At 35.4% G+C, this 21,978-nt stretch overlaps 2 protein-coding genes across 2 annotated transcripts; both read left to right on the top strand.

The window, feature by feature from the left end:
• Positions 1 to 1,190: 1,190 nt before the first annotated feature.
• LOC141628885 (protein FAR1-RELATED SEQUENCE 5-like) lies at positions 1,191 to 3,222 on the top strand. The gene is made up of 3 exons (XM_074441970.1): positions 1,191 to 1,254; positions 1,905 to 2,699; positions 2,891 to 3,222. Exons 1-3 carry the CDS (start codon positions 1,191 to 1,193, stop codon positions 3,220 to 3,222), a joined length of 1,191 nt encoding a protein of 396 aa, XP_074298071.1.
• Positions 3,223 to 3,228: 6 nt separating this feature from the next.
• On the top strand, positions 3,229 to 4,302 carry LOC141628883 (protein FAR-RED IMPAIRED RESPONSE 1-like). The gene has a single exon (XM_074441969.1). The coding sequence runs from the start codon at positions 3,229 to 3,231 to the stop codon at positions 4,300 to 4,302; it is 1,074 nt and encodes a 357-aa protein (XP_074298070.1).
• The last annotated feature ends 17,676 nt before the right edge of the window (positions 4,303 to 21,978 follow it).

Genomic DNA, 21,978 nt, shown 5'->3' with positions numbered 1-21,978 from the left:
AAGGGAAAATACAACACAAATGCAAAATACATGAAATAAAATGAAAGGAGATAAAAAGAATGAAGAACAAAAATACTCACAAGATACAACTTCCCAAAACCAGTCAACAAACTAAGGAAGTAGGTAGCCAGAAACAGTAACAGTAGCAACAGTGACGGGTGTCGACACAGCAGGGGTTGACACCACCGGAGTAGTAGTAACAGTGGCGGCAGCAGGGACCACTGTCGGAGAAGTGGTCGAAGAAGCAGCAGTAGCCATGACAGCAAGCTTCTCGATTCTGGTTTCCTTATCACTCTCTATAATCCCTCGTATGATAAGCGCGTAAACTGCTGGATCGAGAACTTTGGAGTTGCTCGATCGAGAACTTTCATCCTCAATTTGCTCGATCGAGTGCTTTTCGACTCGATCGAGAACCCCTTAAATATGCTTGCTCGATCGAGAGGTTTGAGCATCTCGATCGAGGACTATTACATGGCCACTTGCTCGATCGAGCACAGATAGTAGTCGATCGAGGGCTTCACTTTTGGCACGCATCCTCATGTCTTTGCACTTGTCCGCTACGACCTGCAAAGCATATAAAAATATACCCCACAAAAATACCCGTAGCAAACCGAAAATCCGCAGTCTATATTCGTCCAAAACTAATTAAACTAATTAACCTATTCCTAATATCTAAATGCAATAAGAATGTCTAACAAATCCAAAATTACAAAAAGTTTTACAAGCCGAATAGCACTACCGCTCATCCTCCAAAACACTTGAATAGCCCAAAAGAGGGCTTTTGACTGGAGGCGGTCCCTTCAGCATCGTGGACCGTCTCTTTAGGCCTTCATAGAATTGAATTGGTCAAAGGAAAATAGTTCGTTTCCCAGCAAAAAAAACGAAATCGTAAAAAATACAAAAACAGCTGAAAAGAAGAACATAATTTCCATTCATGTGATATTACTTTCTCTATCTAACATCTCTCCTCAAAACAAAACACAGAGAAAAAGATACGACTTTGAAGATCGAACATCACCAAATCAAGCTTCAAACTCAATAATACAGGTATATGAATTAATTTTACTATAATGAATTAATTATTCGAATAGAATTATATTGAATTCGTAAATTTTTATTTTCAAATGATGATGATGATTCGCTATTTATTATATTGAATTCATTGATTTCATTATTGTTAGGTATAAAAGATGGAGAACGAAATTATTAACAACACTAGCGAAGAAATTAATTCCACAGTACCTATGGAAACAGGTGATAACGAATTCATGAATTTAATTGGTGTGATTTTTCAATTTATTTCGTACTTAATGAATTGAATTCAGTTACGCAATGAGATAAAAGCGCAATAACATAAGAGTAATAGTAAAATAACATGATGATATATGCAGACTTCATTCATGAATTACACGAAACCTTTCTACTTATAATAGGATGAGAAAAAAGCTCATAGTCGTATTCTTGTGTTGTGTATTTATTTTACTATTATTTTTACATATAAGAATAACAGTACAATAACACTAACATAACAATAGCATATGATAACATCAAAAGCTCATACTCGTCTTCTTGTTGTTATTGTACTATTATTTTACTGATAGTGTAATGTTATTGCAATACAGTATAGAGTATACTGATTTTTATCTACTTCTCAACTGATGTTACATTACTGTTATTCTGATGTTATTACAATCGGGTATATTGATTTTTATCTGTTATTCTACTTTAATTGTGATGTTAGTTCTTGCAACACAGTATATTGATTTTTATCTGATTTTCAACTGCTGATATTCTACTGTTATTGTGAAATTGCCTCATGGTACTCTTATTGTGGCATCATTGTGGTGTCATTGTTATGTTATTTTGGTGTCACTCTTCTGATTGTTAATCTGTTACTGTGCCAGATGTTTCAGCTGTCTCTATTGTTGGGGAAAATGCCATTGTAGCTACGGGTGAATCTTCAAATAACAACACATTCTCCACCCCAACTTGTTCAGAAGAAGAAGATGACTTTATTCTCACACTTAATTACAGCAGTACACCGGGGGCTACTGAACAGTGGATAAGAACTGTTGAGGATGATTTTACGCCTAAGTGTGGCATGTTCTTTCTTAACTTGGAGGATGGACTGGAGTTCTATAGCATATATGCATTCGCTTGTGGTTTTGATGTGAGAAAGTACACAACTGGCAAACAAAAGGATAGTGTCGCCGTGAAATCAGTAGTTTGTAACAGACAGGGACATAGAGATATGAAAAGGAAACTGCGTCTTGAATCAAACAATAAAGAAGCAGGCAGTTGGAGTACAACAGAGAACAATAAGACAAAAACTAGACAACCAAAGAAGAATAGACTGACAAGATGTGGTTGCCAGGCAAAGATGAGGTTAAGAACCTGTGCAAAAACAGATGAACGACCGGCTGGATACATTGTGGACCAGTTTAGAGAGGTTCACAATCACCCTCTTTACTCTGTCAAGAATAGAGAATTCCAAAAGCTGTCAAGGGACGTCCATGATTACATTAAGAGGACAATTATTGATCATACTAAGCTGAACAGAGGTCCAACATTAAGCTACAGAATTCTCAAGGAGTACTCAAATGGTTATCAGAATGTGGGTACCTATTTGATAGACTTTAAAAACTTCAAAAGGGATGTCAAGTGTTACATTGGGGATACTGATGCCTCAATGTTCATTGGTAATTTCAAAAGGCTTGCTGAAACACATGGTTTTATTTTGCTTATGACCTGGATAAGAACATATGTTTGACAAAAGTCTTCTGGGCTGATCGGGAAGCCATAAAAAACTACAAAATGTTTGGAGACACAATCTCCTTTGATCCTCCTTATGGCATAAATAAGTACTTTATGGTTTTTACTCCTTTCACAGGAGTAGACCACAACAAAAACACCGTGAATTTCGGGGCTGGCTTACTTGAATTTGAGTGTCAAGAATCCTTTGAATGGATATTTGGAAAGTTCTTAGATGCGATGGGCCAAACGCAACCTCAATGTATCATCATAGATCAATTCCCTGGGATTAAAAAAGTATGCCTAAAATTTTTCACAAATGCAATCCACAAGTACTGCATGTGGCACATCATGCAGGAAGTGCCAGAAAAGGTGGGAAGAACAATCTGTAATGAAACAAATTTTATGACTGACATAAATGATGTTGTTTGGGAAATTGATTTAGAACCACATGAGTTTGAAGAAAACTAGACTGCCATGGTTTCACAGCATGAGCTGCAAAACAACCGCTGGTTAAAATACATTTTTTCAATAAGGCAAAAGTGGATACCTACCTACTTTCGGGATCTGCCTCTGGGATGTTTGTTGAGGACAACTCAAAGATCTGAAAGCTCAAACAGTTACTTCAAAAGGTTTAAAAGCCATTTTGGAACACTTGTCGAGTTCTGGATGAGGTTCAATTCTGCCATAGAACAGCGGAGATATGCACAGAGGCAGCTGGACACTACCAACGAGCATCGTATGCTTGAGAAAGTAGGCCCAATGGAGATAGAGGTGCATGCATCACTGGTATACACACATGCTATCTTTTCTGAATTTCAAAAAGAAGTAAAACATGCCATCTGCACCATGGGAGTCGGAGGTTTGATAACAGAAGGACTAGTAGAGTACCATGAGGTGATTCATGGACTGAAGGACAGAAAATTCCTCGTCGAATATAACACCAAAAATAACAACACCAAATGTGCTTGTAAGCTATTTGAGAGGTGTGGTTTTGTTTGCAGACATATAATGTGGGTCTGGAATGGGAGGAAGGTATACAAGATACCTGAAGCCTACGTGCTTCCTCGATGGACAAAGAAATCATACAGGCCTATCGTTCACGATGAAAATGGGAAGGTCGTGGAAGACTACAGTGAAGCTGACATCAAGAAAATGGAGATGTCAAAAGTATGGTCTGAAATTTATGCAACTGTGGGGGTGCTGGATAGTACTGGTACAGTTAAACAGATGAAACAACTGGAGAAGATGCTGAAACAGTTCAGGGAAAATATCACAGGGCAAGTCGCCACAAAAACGAAAAACAAAGAAATTGAGGATCTTCTTGGAATCAGAGCTTCAAATGAAATAGACATACGACCACCACGTAAGGCAAAGAACAAGGGCAGTGGAAAAAGATTGGTGACGTCCAAAGAAAAGGGCATAAAGAAGCAACAAATGAGAAAGAGAAGGTGCGGTAACTGTAAAAAGTTGGTAAACCAAAACAGTCAAACTTGTAACCTTCCTTTTGTTGACAGACCGCCTTCGGACGATGATGAAGAAGAATCATAAACTGAAGAGGAAGATTCATCGGATGCATGAAGTAAACAAGACACAAGAGACCAAGAAGAGAAGGACTATCATTAAGAGCTCGCCTGAAATTACACTTTTACTATTTGCCATCCTTACATTAGTTTTACCAGCGTGTGTAATAAGTGGCAAACGCCTTTTAAGCTTAAATTTACTACATAATTAGTGAGAACTACATTTTCGAACTACATTTTGTGCTTAAATATTACTAGCATATTTTTTATATATGAACAAGCATTCCCAAATACCACTGTATAAACAGAATATAAACAAAAATATTAACATTACTGATAAAACCACATGAGAACTACATTGTGCTGTTGCAGCAGAATACATAAGAATAACAGCAGAATAGCTGCCGAATACATACTAGTAACAGCATAATAACAACAGAATATATAAAAATAACACGAGAATAACAATAACAAGACAAATACAAAACCGCACCAAATGACATCAAAATCACAAAAACTTCACAGTAACAGTAAAATAAGAACAGAATAAAACGCAATAGTATAATAATAATAGAATAACATTATAATAACACTGCTGATAAAACATAGTAGGTAAACGTTATTATTAATTAACAACAAATAAAATTAAAAACTTCCTAAACTCCTTGGCTTATCTAATAAAAAGCAGTTAATATTTAAAAATTCTAACAGTTTGTCTTAATCTTATCTAATTTTTTTTTATTAAAAACTGCTTGTCTCCCACAACCGACTATAAATACTTGTGTTTAGACAAAAAAAATTATTCAGTGCTGGTACAAGAAAAAAAAAAAAATCAAAAACAACAAACTTATACTTTTCTTTTTCGTGCAGAATGAGTTCCATAACTGACAATAACCAAAGGTCTGCAATAGAAATAGAACTTGAGGACACAAAGGATGAACTCAATGAAGCAAAACAAAAAATAGACTCTCTTTATGTAGACGTTTTCGAAGCACTAACAAATGTAGAGGCAGCAGAGGCACGTGAAGAGGCCTTACTAAAAGATCTGGAACTTGTTGAAGCCCGAGTAAAATTCGTTGAGGCTGAGAAAAACGGTATGCGTCGACAGTTGAAGGAAAGCAAACAAAACAAATACACAGAAGCCGACATGGAGAATCAATTCCTTGCATGTGTGAAGGCTTTATGACAGTTCTGAAAGCAATGGAACTTATGGACGCATACAAAAACCCTCTTAACGATCAGTCCGTAGAAGTTGAAAGCACAGTTGAAGGCCCTGCCCGTAGGCGTCTGGGAAGGAAATGAAAGATATTAAATCTTTCAATTATTGAGTAGGGTTCATGCTTTTAATATTTCTGTCTTCACAAAAATGTTGTTAGTTTCTTAAAAATAATATTTGTGTTAAAATAAAAAAAAACATGTTACCATGATACTATGAAGAATTGTTATTGCAGTATAATATGTTTATTGTTATCTTATTCTCATGTACTGTTATTGTACTGTTATTGTGATATTATTGAAAGTGTTACTCATTCCCTAATACTAAACCTTTCTACTAATGGTAGGATGATAAAAATATAATAACATCAAAATAACAACAAAATAACAGTAGGATGATAAAAATAGACAACCATCACAATTACAGTACAATAACACGGTCATATGAGAAATTCTTTAAAAAAGAATAGCATAAAACTAACATATATATATATATATATATATATATATATATATATATATATATATATATATATATATATATATATATATATATATATATATGAGGTTATTGTGATGCTTTTCAAAATACAAAGATGTTGATTGTTAACTATTATTCTACTGTTAATGTGATCTAATTGCAAAAGAGTGTATTCAACGTTATTTGTTTCTCAGCAGATGTTATTATTCTGTTATTGTGATATTACTACAATGTTAATCCTCGCGTCATGGTACTGGTAGTGTGCTGTTATTGTAGTGTATCTCTCCTAATTCCAATCAGTTATTGTCCTAGAAGTTTCTCCTATATCTATTGTTATGGTCATGTTATTGTGTTGTTATTCTGATGTATCTCTCCTATGTTACTGTTTATATAACAAGCAATACCCAAACCTCCAGCAAAGATATAAAATCAGATCCTATGAAAATGATGTTGTTAGTTTCTTAAAAATAATATTTGTGATATAATAAAAAAACACATGTTACCATGGTACTATGAAAAATTGTTATTGCAGTGAAATATGTTTATTGTTATCTGATTCTTATGTACTGTTATTGTTCTGTTACTGTGATATTATTGAAAGTGTTTTTCATTCCCTAATGCTGAACCTTTCTACTAATGCTAGGATGATAAAAATATAATAACATCAAAATAACAACATAGTAACAGCAAAATAACAAGATGATATGAGAAATGCTTTATAAAGGCATAAACATTTCTCCTGATAGTAAGATGATAAAAACAGACTAACATCAAAATAATAGTACAATATCACCGGTCATATGAAAAATTCTTTATAAAAGAATAGCATAAGTTTACACATATGTATGAGGTTAACATCACAGATTATATTGCCCTACAACAACATAAAGACCCAGATTTGGGAATATCGCAAATATTAACCAAAATAGCTAAAATGATTTTAACATTAACATCACAGAATCAATAACAGAGTAACAATAGAATAGCAATAACACTATAATAACACAAGCTATGCAATACAAATAACTTTTAAAGGTCCCATAATGCATTAAAAAGGAAAACACTATTTAAGTATTTGTTGCCATAATACATATTAAATACTTAATCTACTGGATACACAACGATCAATGGTTTAACTTCAAGTGGATCATTTGCGTCTCCAGATGTAGTAGAGCCTTTGTCTTTCAACACTTTACTCCCAAAGTCTTAGGCCTCCGAGTGTCAAGCTTCTTCACCTTGTCAATCACTAACGACCTATACCGATTGATATCAGCCAAAATCAAAGAAACCGCTATTTCTGCACAGTAGCTTCGACGAGAAATCATGTTGTGAAGATCAGACTCAAATACGCTCCCATCATACTCCGCCATCGTATACAGCAAGAAACAGTCAGACTCCTCATTGTTTAGCTCCTTCTTTTTCCAGTTAACCTTCACATCAACAATTTCAAAGTTCCTACAGTATTTATTCTTCATAACATTTTTCGACTCCAAGTATGATCGCATATGGTTAGCCACAATCTCTGCTAACTTTGTGAAGTCTTCATCTTGATGGTACGTGTTGTCCAATAAATCAATCGTTTGATGGATGAAGTTGATGCAAACACAACAGTAATGATCATTGTATAGAAGAGGCACAATGATCAGATCAGAGTTCAGTTGACATTTGTTACCGCAGGAGTCTATAAAAAAATCCCATGACGCAAATAGCCTTAAACTTTGACTTTGAACAGGGCTCAAGGCATCATAGTTCTCTAGCAATGAAATGAGACCATCGTGCTACAAAAAAAGGCAATAAAAAAGCATAACTAACAAATATCTAAAATATAACTGAATTCAAAAACAATAATGCAAAAAAGAAGAACCAGAACAATAAACAGTAGCATAACAAATGGAAAAAATGGTACCATAACAGTGGAAAAACAATAGCGTAACACATAGTAATACTTTTCAAAATTAAAATAGAGTAGCACCAGAATAACAGCTAAATAACAACAAAAAAGCAGCAGAATAACAGCTGAATAACAGCAGAATAACAGTAGAATACCAATAGTAACAGTAGAATAACAACAGAATAATAGAAGAATAACAACTGAATAACAATGCAGTAATAATATCAATAAGAACCTTATTAAACCAAAATTAAGGTCACAAAGTTTCACATGTAGGGTATAGAAAAACAATAGAATAACAATTTTTAAAAAATATAATACTTTTAAGACAATAATAGCAGAATATCAATAAACCACTCTTTTGTTATTACTAAATTCAAAAATAATAATGCAAAAAGGTAGAACCAATACCATGTGTCGAAGTCCAAAAAACATTGAGGTAGGTTCTGATCGTTGCTCAAACTCCAACGAATTCAATAGAGTAGACCAACACTGGACTACTCGTGATGACATCTGTCTACTTGGAAGAATTGACAAAATATCATTCCTGTCTAAAAACATGCCAACCTTGTCGTTGTACACGACAAGCACCTCTCAGCATACAGAAAAAATAAACATGATAAGAACACAAATAAAAACTCTACCATAATTGAACAGTAGTGAAACTAGAATAACATTAGAATAATAGTATAGTAACAACAGAATAATACCACCATGAAACATTAACACCACCATAAAGAAATGAAAAAAAAAAGAACATACATTGATTGTAAGGCAGCATTATCACGACAAACAAATTCCAGCACTTCCTTCCGCACCTTCAACATCTTAGAGAACAACTTTTTGTTTTTACGCATAAAATCCGACAAGAGAACAACATTAGTGTCTTCTCCCCCACAATATAAAGAACAACCCAGACCATCGTCTGACCTACCTCTTCTACGACTACCCAAAAGGGACTTTGGACTCATATTGTTGTCAAGAGACAAGCTTTCACCTTGAAGGCTGACATTGAGCGTGCTAACAGACCCTTGATGGCTAGTGGTGACATTAGAGACAACGGGAGACTTGATAACAGCCTGCGACGTTTTAATCTTTTTACCAACAGTTTTCACCCTGCCACTAGTCTTACGCTTCATACCCTTTTGAGAATTGCTCTCTTTTGAAAGCTGAGTACGGCGTTTCTCTGCAAGGGTAGTCAGGGTTTCCCCTCTAATGTTGCACAACTGGGTCAAAGTCTTTATAACATCAGCCCTGGACTCATTCATATCAGAAAGCACCAACAAAGCAGTAATCTCAGCGCGATAAAGTGCTCTTGAAACAGAATTACCCAGATCGCAATCAAAGACACTCCTACGATAAAAGAGCATGTGCAATATCGTATACACCCCGCAGTCCAGATTTTCAATAGAAGCTGTTTGCCAGCTAAAAGGGACATTGGCAATTCTAAAAATATTTCACCTCCTTGCCTTGTGCAACTCCATTGTCGACCAAAAAATCAGACATAATCATCAGCTTCAAAACAAAACAAAACAAAAACAAAAACAAAGCATAATCAGTAACAAATACATCACTAGGAAATACCCCAAGAAAAGTAAAAACAGAATAAAATCACTTACAAGATTTTGACAATACAGAAAAAGTAAAGAGTATGCTTGAACATCTCCAAACAACTCCTCTTGAAATACATTATCAGGATAATCAACCCTCCTGGCATTAAAGTTGATACACAAACAGCTAAGTGCTCGTGCAAAAGCAGTGGGATGAAAATCTGGAAAATTTTACACCAAAAAAAATTAATTAGAGCTATATCAACAGCACAATAACACTACAATGACAGTAGAATAACAGTAGCATAACAATGGAAAACAGTAGAATACACGAGGACACACACATAGTAATACTATCAAATATTAACAACAGAATAACAGCAAAATAAAAGCTGAATAAGAAAACAATAACTATAAGAACACATTCTAATACGTTTACAATGTACCAACAGAATAACAGTGAAATAATAATATCAATACAAAGCCCTAACATATAAAAAACGAAGGTCATAAAAGTGTCACTGTATCAGAAGAAAAGCAACAGAAAAACAATTTTTAAAAAATATAATACTTTTAAGACAATAACAGCAGAATACCAGTAGAATAACAACAGATTAACAATAAAAAACTATAATAACAAAAGAGTATCATTAATAACACAAATACAGAAACATACTATATCAGAATTAAGATCACACACTTTCTTGTTGGTCTGTAGGCATAGGTTGAATGATGACTTAACTGAATCAACTGATTCACTTCGGGTAAACAGCGGACGTTTTGATGGAATACAGAGTTGGTCCAATGTAAGCTAAAAACGAAGTGCACAAACATTTGAAAATGTTTTAAAAAAAATGAAAAATACTAACACAAACACATAATCTATATAGAGAAACTAACCTTTTGACCAAGCCCAAAGAAAAGTCAACTTGGACTTCCACTTATACAAGTATCGTTAAGAAACAGGGACCACCACTCGATAACTCCAATCATTATCATTTTGTTTGGAATCATCGTTTCCATATCCTTCCTATTTTAGGTAACTTCGAGTACCCCAAGTTACAAGATTGTCACTTTAAAAAAAAATGGGGGAAAAAAATTAAGAATCAGGAAAATGTATAAGAAAGCAGAAAACATGATTAATATTAATTTTCCTTCAAACAAAAGAAACAAAAAAAATTAAAAAGAAAGGAAAAGGGAAGCCTTACGAAAGCGGAAAATTATTATCCAGAAAACAGTAGTCTGCAACCTGTTTCCTTAGGGATCTCATCGGACTGAAAGCATCTTTCATTGTAATCATTGTTGTTGACAACACTACTAAATTAGGATCTACTTCACCAGAGTAAGTGCTGCATCCAAAATTCTCAGGAACAACAGACATCAGCCCCTCATGTGCAGCAGAGTGCAGCAAATAACTTGTACGGATATTTTGTGGAACAACCTCTACATATGATTGTAGACTTAAGTCAAGAATATAACAAATAATGCGACAATAACAATGGGCATATAGCATTATTACAGTACATAATGCAATAAGGGCAAAACAACCAGTAACACTAAAAACAGGAATTAAGATATTCAAAAAATAGTAACACATTATTACCAGGAACATCACCAGAAGCATGATTCAAATCATCTAGAACATTACCCTCCGAAACAGAATTGCTGACAACAGCTGTGTCCCCCAACACAACATCCTCCTCAGTCTTTGACTTTTCTAAATTTTCTACCTCAATTGTTGCACCAAGTAACAACTCTGCATTAGAAGACATCAACAAATCGGCTTCTTCTGCAGTAACAAATGCTTCACTGCCAATTTGATTTGAATGTCGATTATCATCATTCTTTCCACTGCCAACAGTGACATCCTTCAACTTTGGCTTATCATTTCTAATTTCACTTCCTTCAAGGACTGCGGTTGTACCCTCGGCATTCTTATCAACATCATCTGGCGGATTGTCAACGAGATAGTCGTCAACTACAACATCATCCAACTGAATATCAACATCCTTTCTAACAAACTCCACATCTACTCTTTCATCATCAGCATCTTCAACTTTACCCTCTTCCTCAGTAACACCACCTTCATCAACAACACCACCTGCCTTACCATAACAAAACTCAATAATAGCACACACATCCGTCATAATAGCATCTAAACTCATGGGTTACTCTTCTGGAATCTCCTCCATTGCATGGTGGTTAATGATAGGACTCTGTTGAGAAGGCTCCTTTCCAACAATACTTGGCTCAATATCTGAAAGCATGACACAATCCTCATAGAATTGAGAGAAAAGATTAAAAGATGGTGGCTCAATCACCACATCTTCTGTTCTTGCTTCTTTAGAAAGACTTGGTCGCGTAAAGTTGGTTGCTCGCAAAGACATCACCTCCTTAACACGTTCGTCCAACTCACGTATAACTTTATCCGTGAAGAAAGATGGGGTACAAACAACCTTTTCTGAGCCTTCACAGTTGACACTTTCTGGCCGTTTGTTTGCGCTGTCAATAGCAGCTGATTGGACTGCTTGGGCTGGCCCCTTACTACTGGATGGTGCAGACAAACCCTTCATCTTCAACTTGATCAGGTTTGCCCTTTTCAAGTACCGATTGCAAAAAAGCTCAGAGTCTCTTTCGTTGAGCAATATAAGTTCATGGACCTCCTATCAATAATAAGGTAAAAATTTACCAACAAAAACTGAATAACAAACATAATAACAACTAACCAAAATAAGAATAATATTAGAGTAATAGTGGAATAATAGTAGAATAACAATAGGATAATACCAATCTAAACAACATAATAACAGCATAGTAAAATAATAGCAATTTGATACTGACACTTTTACAGAATAACAGTACAATAACACTACAACAACAGACAATAGCAGTAGAGTAACAAACCAATAATAAACAGGGTAACACGTCAAAATTTCAGTACCCTGAAACTATTACTTTTACCAAATAGTAGCAGAATAGCAGTAGAGTAACATAACAATAACACCAGACTAACAACTCAAAAAATCAGTAGCATGATAAGACTAACAACATAATAACAGTAAAGCAAAATACTTTTGCAGAATAAAAGCAGAATAATAATAGAGTAACATAATAATAACACCACAGTCACACTTCAACTACAATAGCATAATATAGTTAAGTAAATCAACAGTTATAACATGACAATTACAGTAACCATTTTTCCCGTACAGGGTTAAAAAAACATTGAACAATTTAGAATGAGTTAACCAAAAAGCAAGAAAATTAATACTTACATCGATTGCTGCGGAACGGACTTCCTCGCCCGTACGGATGTTAACAGGTATATCCAGTACAATACAACGATCCTTACCCGCACCATGACCGCATCCACTTGGACCCGCTTCAGAGCCATCTAAAATTCTAGTTGAGATTGGGAATACAACATTTGAACGTCGTCCCGTGCCAAGAGCACCAGCAGCCTCTTCAAGATGCAACCTTTGAAGAAAACGGGTGTCATCTCAATGTCGAATGAGCGGTAGATCATTATTTACCTGATCACCCCTTAACAAATACCGGTGAAAATATGAGATGGTGAGGAATGGCACATAGGCGCGTACATACAACTTTCCACGAAGCGCTTCACGAACAACAATCTGTAACTCCGTAAGTATGAACCTACACCAGTTCCGCCCCTTGATCTTAGAGACATCTTTAACTGCAGTTAGAAGTCTAAGATCCAATACAGGCCCAGACGCAGGAGCAAGAAAGCTTGAGATAGCACAGACAACAAACGTCCTTTTAAACTCGTCGTCAGCAGTGTTACACGTCATGAGTTTTTCATGCACTTTACCAATTTTTATTGAAGAACCGATTTCCTCAACATCGTACTTGTTATGCCAAACACGCTTCAACACATCTCCCTGAGAATTCGAAGAAGGATTATACTTTGTAATGATCAAGTCCACATCTGGTCCAGAATTTGGTAAACCAAAAACATCACAAACATCACCTTCAGTCAGTGGAAACTTCTCTGTTTCGGAAATTTCAAAAAAAGCCCGACTTCTAAAAGCATATATAATCTGACGCAACATGGTATGCGGCATTATACTCAGCTTCAAGTGAAGTAGACCACCAAACCTAATTTCTTTGTCAGACTCTTTCTGGGCATCAATAAGCTTAGCTAAAATTTTGCAAAGACCGGCAGGACGACAACAAGTAATAACAACATTCGCGCTGCACAAAAAAGGAAAAATATTCACTATTTTACAAGAACAAAGACTAAAACTTCAAAGGCAGCTAACAACTCCTATCAACTATTACAACAGCATAATAATATGTAAGCAAAATAAAGCAGTTAAGAATAACAATATAATAACAGCAAAATATATAAGAATAACAGGTGAATAGTAATAACAAAAGACAAATACTAAAATGCACCATATCACATCAACATCAGAACTTTCACAGTAACAGCACAATAACAACAGAAGAAAAAAATAACAGCATAATAATAATAATAAAATAACATAATAATAACAGTACTAGATGGGCATAAGATGTATACTTTAAATTTACATTATAAATAATACATAGCCTTAACTTTCCCAGCTGTTTGTAATCCCATCTAAAGGAGCATTATACTCATTCGGCTGTGCTAAGAACGCAGTATAGAATAACATTATAATAACATATAGATCAAGTGAGCATACATTGTATTCCCATATGAAGGGGCATCTCCCCCCCTGAGTATTCTCAGCCTTATCTTTCACAACCTTAACTTTCTCAGCCGGCTTGCTTTTAGTCTATGGTTGACTAGACTCCGACTTCACAACTTGTGACTGAGACTTTCCTTTCCTTGCTGCCTTACTTGTAGATGTTGGTTGACTTGTAGTTGTTGGTTTACTTATTGTCATTCCTTGACTACGAGTAGACCTTCTAGGAGAAGCACTGGACTTTGATGGAGACGGATCAGTGGACCTTGATGCATTCGGGCTAGTGGACTTTGACGCAGACGAACATTTGATTGTGACCTTCACCATTTCAGTTGTAACATCAGACAAATTAACCTCAGACTCTCTTTCAATGACAAAAAAATTACGTTCAGAGATAACCACAAAGCATACCAGGCTAGAAGCAGAATAACAATAACAAACATAGAATAACAACAAAAATAATAACTATGGCAACATAAACACATACATTTAAAGAATAGCAGCAGAAATAAGAGCAAAGTAATAGTAGAATACCACTAGAGTAACAGTAGAATAACAATGATAGAAGCTAATACTTTCATAGAATAACAACAAAAGAACAGTACAAATATTATTAATTTACATATTATAAAATCATTACAATACGTAATCGTCTGATAAAATACAGACCTATACAAAACAGTACAACATATATAAACCGAGATTAATTAAAACATCAAGAGGATTGCTTCATCTAAGAATAACGTCTAATGGGGATTACAAAACTTCCTTGATACTCAAACTACATAAAAAGATAATAACAATAATCAGTCAATAACAATAACATCAGAAGGTGATTTGAGTAAGCTCTTGGCAACTGTAAATGATCTCCTAAATGTCATATCTGGGATGTTATCAATATAACTTGAAGCTTCTTCAAAATCAAATAGAGGTAGACCAAATAACTTGTGCATAATGTATCAGCTGCTTCACTACAAGACTATCAGTCAAATAACATGTACACCTTTTAGACACTAGGACAGAACCCCTAGTCATAATTTCAAGACCAACAGTGTGAGTTATTTTCAATCTCAACAGGTATTCTAATTTTAGCCCAGGGGCATCTTCATGTAGAAGAAACAGTTGAGCCCATTTCCTGCAGACAAGTGCCATATTCCCTTTGTCCAAACTACTGGTAACATGTGTGAAGACTTGTTCCATGAGGTCCCCATCACTAAATACATCTTGCCTTGATTTATATCTTTGCCCTTCAACCTCAACTTCATAGTACTTTATAAATGACAAACACATAGTTTCTTTTTGTCCAGATATGTAGCCCTTTATGAATGAACTACTATATACGTCGTAAACATTAAGTCCCGAACCCTTGCAACATATTGCCAAGTTTATTGCACTAAAACCTAATTGGACAAACAACTTTAGAATGAAAAAAGAATATAAATATGTAAAAGCAACATATTACAAAGACTAGTACAACTACACAAGTGAAAATGCATTTACAATAGAAAAATAGCAGACTTAAATCAAAATCAATACGACAATGACAACATAATAATACAAGAAGTAAAAAAGTCATTAAGATTAATATCCCAAAATAAGTACATTACATAAAAAAAAAAAAAAGGATCAAACATGTCCTTGATCTAACATTACATATTTATGTTACCTAAACTGAGTCAAGCTATATAACATAGACTGGGAGATCAAAATATCGAAACTAAAACACAAAACAACAGTACTAAAGACAACCGTAAATTGAATTACATAAAACATAGGCCTTGCATTATTCAAACAGGGGTCAAAACACGTCCTTGCTGAAGGAAAAGTAGATCTATATACTTACATATTCATATATGTTTTAATTTAATTTGTCATAAAATTAAAGATTGATCTTATGCATGCAAACTATTAAACAAAATAAACAAGAAATGTTCATACATTGTGATTTTCGGTTTAATGGGCACAAGAGAGATCACCTTTCTCTCTTGTTCTTGAGCTTTCCCTTTTGGATGAACTAAGACCCAAGTGTAGGATCTCTCCCAAGGATTTATACCCAAAGCTTTCTCTTCATTAAAATTAATATTATAGTTACTAGTACAATATTAATCTTGTAGAAAAATGACCCAAAAATATTATAAAAACACTTAATATTTTCGGTTTTGGGAGAGAAGAAGAAGAGAGCTTTTTGTCTCTCTAGAATTGTTATTTTGGATGAGTAAAGAATGAATGATAATACACACTCATGCATGTAGTGTATATCAAAAATTAAGACAAAAACCCTTTGCCTTTTCTTTGGTAAAACCGGGTAGGAGGGAAGAGGAGGGAAGAAAGGAGACCCAATGCATTCTCTTGTTTGCCTTCACAATGTAAACTAGATGCATGGCTAGTCTTATTAGGGAAATGATTGTGTTTTCCATTAACTTAATCAAACACAATATTTAGCCTAATCCTCCTCCTAATTTCGGCACTTTCATAAAATGGAGTCCATTTTATTTTTGTCAATTTGTCTTATGTCACATGTCATATGTTACATAAATTTGTTATGTATTTTTAACATATTAAAAATCAACGTATTAATAAAAATACGTCATATACAAAAAGCGACTTAGTAATTCATAATTACTTGTACCAAAATATTTTACCAATTTACAAATCACAGTAAATTGTTTTTATAATAATTCATTCAATTTTAATTGTTTCCTTAAACAATGATTTCATCTGAGCAATGATACAATTCGATTACTCAGACCGTATCTCATTTAATCAAATTTCAATGTGATACGTAAATTTTACTTCCAAAATCGTCCGTCAATTTTCAAGTAATTTAATTAACTCGCAACGTTATACGATTAATTAAATGATCAATTAAGAGTGTTGCCCTATAGGTATGACCTAGGGGGTCAACTGATCACCACCGTCACACGACAGTAATGTCAAACTCTAGTCAGCCAATCATTACCGATATATGTTGATCAGTTGACAGTAAAATATTACTTCCCAATTGTATTCTTTATAATGAGACTTAAACATGTGATCATCATGATCAACAGTCATGATCGCATTATTGTGGGAGGGCACATATTCCAATAATCTCCCACTTGTCCTCGACAAGTGTGCATCACCAATTCTCTTGTCCTATTACTATCTCCCACTCAATGCAAGGTGTCTTTCAGGTCGTACTTGCAAGTGATCATATCGAGAGTGGTTTCCTCGATCTGGAGAATAACTGATTGACCGGACTTATCTATCATAGATACTTTCCGAGCGTGGCCACGCATTTCCAGTTCATTACTCCTCGAGTGGCCCTGATATATTGTTATAACCCTGACTAGGGGTGGACAATTCCTATCGCACTCATTCCCTTCGACTAGCCACAGCCATCATAACCCAATATGTGCCCATTTTACCCCATTTACGAAGGTCGTAGTAACACAAATCAAAGTTAATCTGAAACTGTGCCATCTAAGGTGAATAGTCTTTAGTCAAAAGAATCGACTCATTCGAATACTATAGTAGCTCTCGCCACGACCAGGCTATATAAATTTGGCAGAACTCTATAAACGGTCATTAGGCCCGACAAAATGTTCCTAACAGTCTGCCTATGTGATCGACTAGTCATCTCACATGACTCTATGGCACTTGAACTTGCCATCAATCGCATCACACTCTAGTCACTTCGAGACGTCACCTCATGTAAGTAACTATGGGGAAATACAATGTTAATCCATGTTCAGTTTAACGGGGTTCAATTGTCTCCACAACCCGTTTGGATGCAACAAGGTATAAGGTGAGTTAATAATAACTCAAACGACAAATGTCGACATCACACTCGGGTAGTCAATATCATATTATAACCTTGTGATGTATAACGTAAGTGTAAACACTTATTGATTGCAATAGAAGTTTAACATGCCATGTGTCTATGTGTTCAAACTTCTTATAATCGCATTTTCCTTTACATTCATGTTCTCTCTCATAGCATGAATCTTACCAAGTACACATCAAGGTTCCCGACCTCGGTTTTGGTTCTTTATCTTGAAAGAACTTCCTTATCGAATATCACATAACGAACGAATTTGTGGTGAATGATATAACTTGTACTGATCAAGTACTCCATTTACACACAATGCACTAGGTATATGTTTTGTAGAGTCTTGTAACAATTTGTCAAGATGATTGACCTAGTACTTCTCACAAGTCCTAGTATATTAGGAAAGATTAGTTTTAAGCAACTTATTCTCTAACTAAGTATCTTTCCAAAACATCCTATTTCTCTTTCTTGCTTAAAAGGTTAAGGATTTTCATAAATCCTTGCATGTGCTCGGATTTTTGTATAATGTGTGCAACCTCTTGACACACAATAGAGCATTCCGTCAAACACCGAAATCGCTCATCGGATTCTACTCGAGAATTCATGACGTTTCTATTATGGCTTACCAATGAATCATCATGCTCTTATGCATATGATTCATCATTGGACATGTGAATGATTATTCTAATGGCGGAAACATTAGTTACTAATAATCATGAGATCAACCGTTCATAGGTTCAATGAACGACCATGACTGCTAATGGCAATTCCATTTTCATCTACATGAATAACCTATGTGAATGTTGATACGATGTGTATCTCTTAATACTAATCCAACATCCCTTGATGTAATTGGATTCATCATAGTCCATTTTCATCCAGAATTGAAAACCCAAATACTTCTTTTATGAAGGAAGGTATTAACTCGTCATTCTTCAATGAGTGGTGAGTTGTAAACATTCAAAGGATGATAGCTCCCACTAAATTCCATGTATTCACATGATAATTTCCTAACTCCCAATCAATTCCATATATTTCGAAATTGACTTCTCAATCGAAACTTTTCAAGAATTGAAATATAAATTGCGTTGCCAAGTTATTAAGATAAAACCATATATGTTCCCATCATATCCCTTCAAAATACCTATTTCGAAGAGGTCTCATTTTAACCTTACGGAAAGAGATTTTAAATCTCTAACACACTCATGTCATAATGATTTGTAGCAATGTCATTATTCAAATGTAAATAATATCTAGAACACGTCCTTCGAAATACCCTTTCGGAAGGAGGTTTAACCATTTCATAATGAGGTTAAGCAATGACATTTGCGTGGTTAAAACTTGGCCATTGAAGATATCGGTATATCAATCTTTGCAACTAGATCATAACTAGTATGTTACTATGATCCATTTAGGCTCTTAAGTAATTCTCAAGGTTGAAACTATTGGTCAAAATTTATCATATAGAACTTAGTCAAAAACTTGTTAAGACTTTACATTAGTCATTTTTCTTCCAAAACTTTCTTTTGGTCTCCTCGTGTAGTTATCTTGAGAATATACTCTTATGATTACTTCACTTTTTTTGGTTAAATGTAAGCTTTCATTAATGAAACAAAAGATAGAGCAATGATTACAAGGGTTTAAGGGCCACATTTATCATCCATGCTAATTAGCATAGAATATCCAAATGTTGTACCCAGATTTTGTCAACATTCAATAACGGTAATCTAATAAACTGATTAATCCTAGTATGCAACAATCTTCGAATATCCTTCACAATACAGGCAGGTTTCATGAGCTTGATTCGAGTCCTGCATTTGTTCCTCTCTAGCCGGATGTAATACCAAAAGAGGCCATCCGAGCCATTCTACAAGCATGTCTCTGCAACTCAGTCCCATGCTGAATACCATGCTCCAATTTAATCTGCATCCAGTCCTCAATCATAGTCAAAATCTGTTTGCTGTAACTGAATGATTTAAAGAGATGCATATGTGTTTCAGGTTCAGCTGCACACAGAATGCAGCAATCATTATCAGTCAGATGAAGTTTGTGCAACTTTTCCTGCGTATTGAGAGCTTCATGCTTTATCAACCATCCAATAAAAGAGTGTTTAGGAACACACCAACTATCCCAAACCTCAGAATACCAGCTTACAGAGGGGTTCATACCCTGCAGCCAGCAGTAACCAGACCCAATAGAATAACCCTTAGCATCAGGCAGCCAAGAGCTATTCATGTAACCAGCAGCCATCTTATCCCTTACCTTGCATATATTTCTCCAATTCCAGTTGGAGTCTGCAGGAGGGACATAAGAAACCCAATCAGAGCCTTTCATATATATATGATCTATCCATTGAACCCAGAGCCTATCAGCTTTAATATAGATCCAGTTCACCAATTTTCCAACAAAGTAGCTATATTCCACATTTCAAAGATTTTTAATACCTAATCCTCCAGTTTTTCTTGCTGACAGATACCTTATCCCATGCCACCAGTGGGGCTCTTTGGTATTCAGTGCCCCCATCCCACAAGTAGTTCCTACAAATTGCTACAATCCTATGTATAACCATCTTAGGGATAAGGAAAATTGCAGACCAGTAATTGTGCAAAGTATTCAACACTGAGTTAATCAATGTCAATCTACCAGCATAGCTCAATTTACGTGCATCAATCCCTCTAACTCTAGCAACTATCTTCTCCACAAGGATATTACAATCATGCCTTGTCAGTCTCCCAGCCTGAATTGGGATCCCAAGGTACCTAAAAGGTAAAGCACCCTTCTTAAATCTAGTAACTTGGAGAATATCCTGTTTCACAGTTGTAGAAACACCAGCAAAAATAACTTCAGATTTAGCCACATTAATTTTCAAGCCAGAGGAGGCAGAGAAGGTAGAGAAAGCTCTCAACAGTAGCATGATTGAGGTGGTATCTCCCTTAGAAAACAGCAACAAGTCATCTGCAAATAGCAAGTGGTTCAGTTTAAGCCCTTTGCACAGGGGATGATATATGAACTCCCATTTATTTGTGGCAAAATCCAAGACTCTTGACAAATATTCCATGCATATGGTGAACAGCAAGGGGGAGATAGGATCCCCTTGCCTCAAACCTCTTCTACCAGGGAAGAAGCCAAAAGTAGCTCCATTGAGATTCAGAGAAAAGGATGGGGTAGTCACACACAGCATCACCAACTTTATAAACTTCTCAGGGAACTGCAAGGCCACCAATATTTGATCAATAAAAATCCATTCAATAGAGTCATAAGCTTTTTGAACATCAAGCTTGAACATACACCTAGGTGAGCAATTCCCTCTATTATAAAGTCGCACCAGGTCTTGACAAATCAGAATATTTTCCAAGATACTCCTTCCATGAATAAAAGCTCCCTGGTTCCTACTTATAATGTTAGGAAGAATAGCAGCCAACCTGTTGCAAAGGAGCTTGGAGATAGTTTTATAGATGACATTGCAACAGGCTATTGGCCTAAAATGCTTTACACTCTCAGGTCTATCCAGCTTGGGGATAAGAGTGATCAAAGTAGCATTAATCTGAGTTTGCATCTTTCCACTGTCAAAAACATTGAGCACTGCAGCACAAACTTCCTCACCTACTAAATCCCAAGCATCTTTATAAAATTGAGATGTATACCCATCAGGACCAGGAGATTTATCCTTGGGTATACTGAATAAGCACTTCTGAATCTCATCACAAGTAACAGGCCTATTAAGAATCTCCCAGTGTTCAGGAGTACAACATTGCCCCCTCCTAACCACATGGACATTAATAGAATCAGTAGTACTGTGACTACTCAGCAACTCAGTATAATAGTCTAAGAATGCCTGCTGAATGCTATTTCCATCAGTGCATAGATTACCATGGTGATCCTCAATGCTCAACACCTTATTCTGCAAGACCCTCTTCTTAATAGCATTATGAAAGTAAGTAGTGTTGATATCACCTTCTAAAGACCATTGGACCTTAGCTTTTTGAACCAAGAAACTATCTCTAGCAGTAAGCAAGGCCCTAAGTTCCTGAGACACTTCCATCTCCTGCTGCATTAACTCCA

This window comes from Silene latifolia, chromosome Y, assembly GCF_048544455.1.
Source record: "Silene latifolia isolate original U9 population chromosome Y, ASM4854445v1, whole genome shotgun sequence".
Lineage (NCBI taxonomy): Eukaryota > Viridiplantae > Streptophyta > Magnoliopsida > Caryophyllales > Caryophyllaceae > Silene > Silene latifolia.
This window is presented reverse-complemented; position numbering and strand designations above follow the sequence as displayed.

Excerpts from the sequence above, each read along its gene's own strand:
- LOC141628883 (XM_074441969.1), top strand. The coding sequence starts at position 3,229 with ATGGTTTCACAGCATGAGCTGCAAAACAACCGCTGGTTAAAATACATT.
- LOC141628885 (XM_074441970.1), top strand. The coding sequence starts at position 1,191 with ATGGAGAACGAAATTATTAACAACACTAGCGAAGAAATTAATTCCACA. Across the intron at positions 1,255-1,904 it reads CACAGTACCTATGGAAACAG|ATGTTTCAGCTGTCTCTATT; the intron begins GTGATAACGAAT and ends TTACTGTGCCAG. Across the intron at positions 2,700-2,890 it reads TGATGCCTCAATGTTCATTG|GAGTAGACCACAACAAAAAC; the intron begins GTAATTTCAAAA and ends CTCCTTTCACAG.